Source organism: Mus pahari, chromosome 18 (assembly GCF_900095145.1).
Source record: "Mus pahari chromosome 18, PAHARI_EIJ_v1.1, whole genome shotgun sequence".
Taxonomy (NCBI): domain Eukaryota; kingdom Metazoa; phylum Chordata; class Mammalia; order Rodentia; family Muridae; genus Mus; species Mus pahari.
The window spans coordinates 2,086,057-2,094,406 of record NC_034607.1 but is presented as its reverse complement, the minus strand read 5'-3'; the positions used below and the strand labels follow the sequence as shown (position 1 = coordinate 2,094,406).

The 8,350-nt window shown below is 52.2% G+C and overlaps 2 protein-coding genes across 3 annotated transcripts in view; one reads left to right on the top strand and one right to left on the bottom strand.

The window, feature by feature from the left end:
* Window positions 1-1,205, bottom strand: part of Tap1 (transporter 1, ATP binding cassette subfamily B member) — a 10,279-nt gene extending 9,074 nt beyond the window's left edge. The window contains exon 1 of the mRNA XM_029531337.1: window positions 323-1,205. Coding sequence (XP_029387197.1) covers window positions 323-848 — 526 coding nt within the window. The 5' untranslated portion in view covers window positions 849-1,205. The remainder of the gene's footprint in view (window positions 1-322) is intronic.
* A 156-nt stretch (window positions 1,206-1,361) lies between these two features.
* Psmb9 (proteasome subunit beta 9) lies at window positions 1,362-6,711 on the top strand. Of its 2 annotated transcripts, none has more exons than XM_021217987.1 (6): window positions 1,362-1,479; window positions 2,930-2,997; window positions 4,308-4,439; window positions 4,969-5,098; window positions 5,480-5,621; window positions 6,356-6,711. In XM_021217987.1, the coding sequence occupies exons 1-6, from the start codon at window positions 1,420-1,422 to the stop codon at window positions 6,481-6,483; spliced, it is 660 nt and encodes a 219-aa protein (XP_021073646.1). In that variant the 5' UTR covers window positions 1,362-1,419; the 3' UTR covers window positions 6,484-6,711. The 2 variants fall into 2 exon arrangements, with proteins under 2 accessions (XP_021073646.1, XP_029387219.1); XM_029531359.1 differs by lacking the exon at window positions 1,362-1,479 and adding an exon at window positions 1,509-1,844 and having other exon boundaries at window positions 6,356-6,674.
* The last annotated feature ends 1,639 nt before the right edge of the window (window positions 6,712-8,350 follow it).

The following is an 8,350-nucleotide window of genomic DNA, read 5'->3' as shown; positions in this document are numbered from 1 at the left end:
AGAGAAGAGAAGAGAAGAGAAGAGAAGAGAAGAGAAGAGAAGAGAAGAGAAGAGAAGAGAAGAGAAGAGAAGAGAAGAAGATGGCGGTGTGGAAAGAACCCTCACACTAGGGCTATGATATGACGTTCTGCTCCCAGAGACCCTGTCCCCGACGCCCGCCCTTGTCCAGACCTCTTCTCGGGTCTGGGTCCTTCTCTTTCCGCCTAAGTTGCCTCCTTAGTAGCTCTGACGCTTCCCCGGACTACTTTACTTTCCCTTTCTGCCTATTACCCTGGAATGCCCATTGCCCTGTGGCCTGCTCTTTCGCCCCGGTCTCCCTTACCAAGGCAGGAGAGGATCAAGAGAACCAGAACCAGGTAGAGACGCCTCTTCTTGGAGCCCAGGAAGCCCAGCATCCGACACAGCATGTCTCCAGCGCCCCTGTGGCCGCTGGGAGCCCAGAGGCTCCCCAACTTGTGCCACAGGGCGGCTGCGGGCAATGCTGCCATATAACTGATAGCGAAGGCATCTGGACGACTGTTCCAGTGCAGTAATCCAGCGCTGTCACCCTCCCGGAGTGCTCCCCAGGCGGCCAGCTCTCTGAACAAGGCAAGTCCAGGCAGTGCCAAACCCAGAGCGGCCACCAGCGGCTGCAAAGCAGCCAGCCAGCCATGGGCTCCCGCGGTGACCCCGAGGACCCCGCGGACCCCTAGTCCTAGGATGGCCCAGCGACTCAGGCCCACCGCCCAGACCCGGAGCAGCGGCACCTCGGGAACCAACAGGGAGAAGATTCCCGGGAGCACGGGCCGCAGCAGCAGCCAGTCCACCAGCAGCAGCAGGGCGGCCGCCAGCCAGGCGTGTGCAGCCATCGAGCGTGCGCTGTCCAGAGTCTGGTCCTCGCCTGGGACTCTCGACGTCCTCGCTACACAGGAGTCTCTGTGGGGAGGGAAGAAGGGCGGGTCCGAAGGCGTGCGCGGAAAGTCCGGAGAACCCGCTCGAGCTGGTGGCGCTGACTAGAAGTGTCAGCGTTTAGAGGAAGAAGAAACCGAAAGCTGCCGCCGAATCACTAGACACGCCTCCCTCTGAGACTGGCTTGTCCAGGCTGTTCTGGAAGCTGCCGCTGAAGCTGTAGTTGGAGTTCTGCCTAGCAGCCCTGGCCTGTCGTGTTCTTCTCCATGATTCTCATTCTCCTCTCCTTCCCCAGCCTCCTTCCCTTACTTGCGTGAATTTTCCCATCCCAGGCCCCACCCCAGATTGAGGGCGGGACCCTCCGTCGTCACCTGTCTCTGGGCAGATTTGCCCTGCTCAGGTTTGCTCTGGGCGCCAAAGGCCTAGTAGAACGGCACGCCCCTTGCGCGATGATGGGGCGGGGCCTCAGGCTGCAAATTGCCTGCACCCCGCGCGGTCGCTGATTGGAAAGCCGAGCCCCGCTCTGCTGAGATGCTGCGGGCAGGAGCACCTACCGCCGGCTCGTTCCGGACGGAAGAAGTCCACACCGGGGTAATGGGTCTGGGGGTGAGAGTCAGCGGGTGGAATGACCAGGGACCCCTAAAGCTCTGGAAGTAAACCAAGAAACTTAGGAAGCTTGTAGCGCCCAGCGCTTGCGCTCCACAGTGAACGTAGGGTATCCCTGCTCAGAAGTGTGGTGTCCAGGGGTCTGTGGAGGGATCCGCTTGCGAAGCTGGTGAGAAGGTGCGTTCTTTGGCTTGAGCTGGAGGCGTCTAAGGGAAGTTGCTCCAAAGCGCTTTCGCTTTCACTCTGGACTACGCAGTGGGGGCTACTGGCTAAATCAAGTGAGGGGCTTGGGGACCCCCCCCCCCGCAAAAGAGGTGCTGAGGTGTCCTGGATGAAGCACCTGAGAGAAGGTAATATTGAAAAGGACCTACCTACACATCATACAGATCTTTGCTTATCCTAGCCCCAGATGGCCCCCACCCTGAGTGAGGATAAGCTCTCTGGCGCCAGGATTGGGGGGTGGGGGGGGGAGATGGGGATGATTCCTGGTCCTCCTTGTTCCAGATGCTGCCCTGCACCGCCCCGTCCCCAACACCACCATTCCCATGCTTGCCTGAGAACTTTGCCCAGGCCTAGGAGCTGGGGAAGAGATGGCAGCTGGTTTCTGCTCTCTCTGAAAGCCACCAACCACACTCTTGACGTGGTGTGGAGGAACAGAGTGGCCATTGCTGGCCTTTTACTTGTGCTCAGAAAGCACACTCACGGGCAGGGTCCCTGGAGATCAGAACTATGTGGAGTGGACATAAAGGTTGGAAAAAAGTCTCCCTCGCTGCCACGGAGCTGTGGGACTTAGAAATCAAATCAATCAAAGGTTCCGAGTGAGACCTGGGTCAACTTGGAAAGCTCATTCTTCTCCATAAGTCAGTTTTCTCAGTGCAACCGAGGGTCTCCAAGGTGCCTTTTAACCTAGGTGTGGGGAAGTAAATATGTCTACCCTCCTCCACTTATCCATAATTCTTTCCTTGACCTGGAAAAACTCTGCTATCCAGAATTCCCTTCCCCTGGCTGCAGAGACTTCACTTAAGTGAAATTTGTGCCCTACCTGAAGGATCCTTGCTGCTTCTGTGTCTCGACTCCTGGCCATGTTAACCCACCGGCCTCTTCTGTGTCCCTTGTTCAGTAACCCTAAGGCTCCCCTTCTGATAAAGTAAGGTTGCAGGTGGGGGATCCAGGACCAGGAAAGACCTGGCCTTGTGTCACAGTAATTCACAGTAGTGATGCATGTGGTACGCAATTCACAAGCAGCAGGGCCCGTTTCCTGGGCCTTCCTCTCAGTTCCTGCTCTCCTCATGCGGATTGTGTCTGCCTCCAGGAACCATCCTTGCTTTTTCAGGGTGACCTTCAGTCGGTCACCTCCCGCATGGACATTTTCTCCTCCTTAAGATGGAGGCTCAAGACGCTCCTAGCTCTGACTTCTCCTACTGTCTCTCTGCAGACAACCATCATGGCAGTGGAGTTTAACGGGGGTGTCGTGGTGGGCTCTGATTCCCGGGTGTCAGCAGGGTGAGTAGTGTCGAAGGCCCTTGCGTTGAGGGGGGGGGGAGCTGGTGGCCCTAAGTGCACATTGTTCTTGCCCGCTTCTGAGTAGTATGGTAACCTGCCAAGAAATGAAGCTGAACTTTCCAAAAGGTATCATAATGTACTGATGGAGAGGCATTCGGGTCCCTGAATCCACGGCATTCGTGAATATTTTGTAGCTTAATGGACGTAAATAAATAGTATCTCGGAGGGGCACAGGTAGGTTGTAGAGGAACTGGGCTGGCTGCAGTTAGGATAAAGCATAAATGGTGGTTTTGTGAAGCAGTTGCCTCGCTCTTTTGCCTGAGTTTGAAGTGGGTGGGCTTGGTGTCCTGTCCTGGTTAGTTTGCTCACACACAAGTCAGACTGTGGGATGACATCCATGCCATGTTCCATAGAACCACCGTCGCCCCTCAAAGTGATGAACAGCAAAGAAATTCTGGAAAGAGGCAATTTTTTTCTCTTGTTTCATTTTTTTGTTTTGGTTTGGTTTTTAGAGACAGGGTTTCTCTGTGTAGCCCTGGCTGTCCTGGAACTTACTATATAGACTAGGCTGACCTCGAACTCAGAGATCCACCTGCCTCTGCCTCCCGAGTGCTGGGATTAAAAGCGTACACCACCACGCCTGACATAGAGGCACACTTTTCTTACCTAGGTATTCTTTTGTTGTTTGGTTATTTTTAAAAAAAAATCTTTAAAAGTCTAATATTTTGGGTCTGGAGAGATGGCTCAGTGGTTAAGAGCACTGCTCTTCCATACCACCCGGGTTCAATTTCCAGCACCCACATGGCAGCTCACAACTGTCTGTAACTCCAGTCCCAGGGGAGCTGACGCCCTCACACAGGCAAACACGCAGTCAAAACACCAATAGACATGAAATAAAAATAAGTAAATCTGTTTTTAAAAGTCTAGTATTTAGGGAGTATAGTCTCTAAAATAGGACTCTAAAACCCTGTCTCTCCTGTAGCCCAGGTTAGTCTCAAACTTGCTATGTAGTCAAGGCTGGCCTTGAACCCCTGCTCCTCCTGCCTCTACCTCCCGAGCGCTAAGAGTACAAGTATGGCCGCCATGCCCACCTCATGCTATGCTGGGCTTTGTGCGTGCCAGGTAGGTACTCTACCACCTGGGCTACACCTCCCCTCGACACCCCCTCCCCCAGCCAAGCACATCTAACTTTGATTACTGCAGTGACTTACTGCTCTGAAATGTCCTCCCACCCCTGCTTTAACCTAAGCATTGCAAGCTCGGCAATTATCTTTTCAAACCAGCTTGAACGTTTGGCTCCTTCCTTACAGAGCAGCAGTAGTGAACCGCGTGTTTGACAAGCTCTCCCCTCTGCACCAGCGCATCTTCTGTGCCCTCTCGGGTTCCGCTGCTGATGCCCAAGCCATAGCTGACATGGCCGCCTACCAGCTGGAGCTACACGGGTACAAAGCCCTGGGGTCCTGACTCCCCTCCCGCTAAAACTCCCCAACTGCGTGGCTCTGCCAGCTTTGAGCTCCCACTGGAGTATCTGGGAGCCAGTGTTCTGTGTCTGTGAAGAGGAATTCGCAGTAGCGACTCCATCTCCCCTGTGTGACTTGAAAAGTGCACATCACTGCCCTGATGTAGGAACTCAGGAAGAAGACAGCCATTTGACCCACTCCTAATATCAGGCAGTTGCCAGGAGAAATCAAGGTCACTGGGACGGAAGCGAGCTTATTATCTGCTTTAACCGACGAGGGCAGGGCCCTTAGAGGCAAGGGAGGGGTTTATCATTGGGAGTGGGAAGGTGGATCAGAACAGAGCAGGTGAAGAGCCGAGGACCTCTGTTGTGGAGCTCCAGCTCCCCTAGGCACATGGGAGGGAAGCTGGTATCTGTGCAGCCGCTGGTTCAAGTGTGACTTGGCAGAGAGGGCAATGGGGTGACAAGGTCAGCAGAGTGCTGTTGACCCTCTCTCCCAACATCCACTTCAGGTTGGAGTTGGAGGAGCCGCCCCTCGTTCTGGCCGCTGCAAACGTGGTGAAGAACATCTCCTACAAATACCGTGAGGACTTGTTAGCACATCTCATAGTAGCTGGCTGGGACCAACGTGAGGGGGGCCAGGTGAGTGTGTCCATTCCAGGTCTCAGGGTTCCCCACTCCTGAGAGATGAAAGTCGCATGTCTTTCTAGCTTTGTGGTCCAGAGACAGCTCCTCTAAAGACATACTACAGCCCACAGATGTGTGGTGGCACACATCTTCAGTCTCGGCACTCGGGAGGCAGGGGCATATGGATCTCTGTGGGTGTGAAGAACCGGCTCTCTAGAGAGAGTTCCAGGCAAGCCAGGGCTACATTAGTGAGACCCGGTTTCAAAACAAGCAAAAATAAATGATAAAAGCATACTGTAAGCTCAAGTGTGGGCATCCCAGGTCTTCGCAATAGCTCATCTAACATGAAGGAGCCGTGGGATGACCCTGACCTGACCTGAGGGACCCTCTCTCTAGGTGTATGGAACCATGGGAGGAATGCTAATCCGACAACCCTTTACCATCGGTGGTTCCGGAAGCTCCTACATTTACGGTTATGTGGACGCAGCTTATAAGCCAGGCATGACCCCCGAGGAGTGCCGGCGTTTCACCACCAATGGTAACTAGTCACTGAGAGGTGACTTGGGGGAGGGTTTGTGGACGTGGAAAGAAAGTAGATCGTGGAGAATAAGAAAAGAAATACAAGGGTGGTCATTCCGTGTCGAAGTTTTTAAAAAGAAATATTTAGTTTTAATTATGCATGTGTGCATGAGTGTGTCTATGTGTGGGTTTGTGCGTGTGTATGTTTGTGCGTGTGCATGTGGAAGTCAGAAGAGGATGCTGGACCCTCTTGGAGCTGGAGTTAGAGGTGTTTATAAGGCACCCTATGTGGGTGCTGGGAACCATACTCTGTAAGAATAACTGGTGCTCTTAACCACTGAGCCTCTCCATCTCCATCTTTTGGAACTGGGAGACACTTGAGAGTGGGAGGGGCAGACAAGACAAATGGTAGAAGAGATGGGGCTGGGGGACAGGAGCAGGACTGTCTTAAGCAAATCACATAAGGGTATGAGGTCACTATGGGAACCAGCAGTGAATTGAGCTCTGCCCTCCACCCACCAATCCCCCGCCCCCAGCTAGCTCCCACGAACTTGATGGCTCAGCATTCAAGGATGTGAACCATGTGTGCTAGCCTATAGGTACCTTGAACGTGTACAGCAGAGACACGGGTGGATGCAGGCTTGCTGGACGTTATGATGTGTTCTGGGGGAAGTAGCATGTAGTTGGAAAGGGAAGCAAACGAGTATTTAAGCCATTTCTTTTTCTCTTCTCTCCAACGTGAATCCTCTACAGCCATCACTCTGGCCATGAACCGAGATGGCTCTAGTGGGGGTGTCATCTACCTGGTCACCATCACAGCTGCTGGTGTGGACCATCGAGTCATCCTGGGAGATGAGCTGCCAAAATTCTACGATGAGTGACCCCCAGAAGCCCCTTCCTTGTTTATAATAAACTTTCGGGAGCCGAGGCCGGTGCGATGGGCCAAGGTGAAATATCAGAGGGTATCAGAGAGTCACTGTGTGGCGGGAGGCTTCCTCATGGCCCAGATCAGCATGCCCCTTCCATTTTTTAAAAAATAAACTTTATTATTAAAAAACACAAATAAAGATAAATCATAAGTTGCAAATAAATAAAAGCATCCACACTAATATTAACCACATTCAAAGTCTGCACGACTCAGTGAGCTTCTAGACAGTAAGAACTGAGATTTAAAACGGAAGCTGTGAAGGTTGACATTAAATTGAACACCTTATTGTTCTTTATCCCCAAGCCAAACACTTTCTCCAGAGAAAGAGAGCAGAGCAACCTGGGAGAAAAACCCTCATATATGAGAGGTCACTGTGGATCGATTTCTTTTCTTTTCTTTTCTTTTTTTTTTTAATTTTATAGATTTGTTTACTTTCATTGTATGGGTTATTTTTTTTTCTTCCTACATGGATGTGTGCAGGTCCCTGTAGAGGCCAGAAGAAGGGCACTGGAAACTGGAACTGGAGTTTGCTTGCAAGCTGCCATGTGGGTGCTGGAAACTGAACCCAGGCCCTCTGCAAGAACAGCCAGGTGCTTAACCACTGAGCCATCTCTCCTGCCCTGGATGGGTTTGTAATATTGTAGCTCCTGTGCTGAGGAGATGGCTGAGTCAGTAAAGGGTTGGCTGTGCACTAAACCTTGGGACCAGATTGCCAGCACTTACTTAAAAACCAGGCACAGTGACACCTACCTCGAGCCTCAGTACTGGGGAGGCAGAAACACAGACCTGTGGAACACAATGACCAACAAAGTCAGTGAGCTCCAGGTTCAGTTAGAGACCCTGTCCCAAAAAGTAAGGAAGAGAGAGACTGAAGAAGTCACCTGCTAATGACCTGTGGCCTCCACATGCCACACAAGATAAATAATGCTTTAAAATAATTCAAACCATAAAAATTGTCACAGGACAGATGAACACGGTTCAAAGGTAACGCTCAAAAAATAAGATATGGTTTCACTTTGGGGCTCACAGATGAGGGTACAAACCATTGTCTCCTAGCAAGCAGCTCACGGGTGTCCCAGGAGCTCCCAAACCTCATGGTTTCATGTCCTTAGGCAGGGTCAATCATTCCCTTCATCCTCCTGTCAAATGAAGGCTCAGTCACCCTGAGGTGGTTTGTGTCTTCAGAGCTCAGTGCCATTTTGCTAATAACTAAATGAGCAGGCGTAGTCAACTGAGCCTTGAGTATGAATCTGAGCACACAGATTCAGTGTGCTCTGTATGGTCCCGCTCCTTTGAAACCGGGTGCTTGTGGTGGGTCATCTAAACTCAATGCCTGGAGCTGCTTCTAACTCTGTTGTTCAATTTTGTGTGTGTGTGTGTGTAAATGATAGTTTAAGAGCCTTCCCCCTTCCCCCCTCCCCCTCCCGTCTCTCCCCCTCCCGTCTCTCCAGAGTAGGATGGCCAATGAGAACTCTGGATAGGATTCAGAAAGCAAGAACTGAAAGTGACCAAGTGAGCAGAGTCAGAACTCCCAGCTTGCCCTGAAACCAGCCCCGGTGCATCGCTGCTGCTCGACTGCAGCTAGGAGGGAGGTGTCCCTGGTGAGGGGAATGGAGAAGGGGTCAGGTGGGGACTCTCCGAGCTCAGTTAGCCTTGACCCCTCAAGCCTGTGACATGCCCCAACCCGCACCACACAGCCAGCCAGCAGCAAGCTGAAATGCAAACCCCGTTCATACTGGAAGGCTTCGTTCTATCAATCAAACAGCTGTATCATTTGTTCCAAGAGTTTGAAACATCTCCCAGAGGCAAGATGGTTTGGT

What these genes read in the sequence shown, in the direction of transcription:
- Psmb9 (XM_021217987.1), top strand. Translation starts at nt 1,420, where the DNA reads ATGCTGCGGGCAGGAGCACCTACCGCCGGCTCGTTCCGGACGGAAGAA. An exon ending in ACCAACGTGAGGGGGGCCAG is followed by an intron (nt 5,099 to 5,479) that starts GTGAGTGTGTCC and finishes CCCTCTCTCTAG; the next exon opens with GTGTATGGAACCATGGGAGG. An exon ending in CCGGCGTTTCACCACCAATG is followed by an intron (nt 5,622 to 6,355) that starts GTAACTAGTCAC and finishes AATCCTCTACAG; the next exon opens with CCATCACTCTGGCCATGAAC.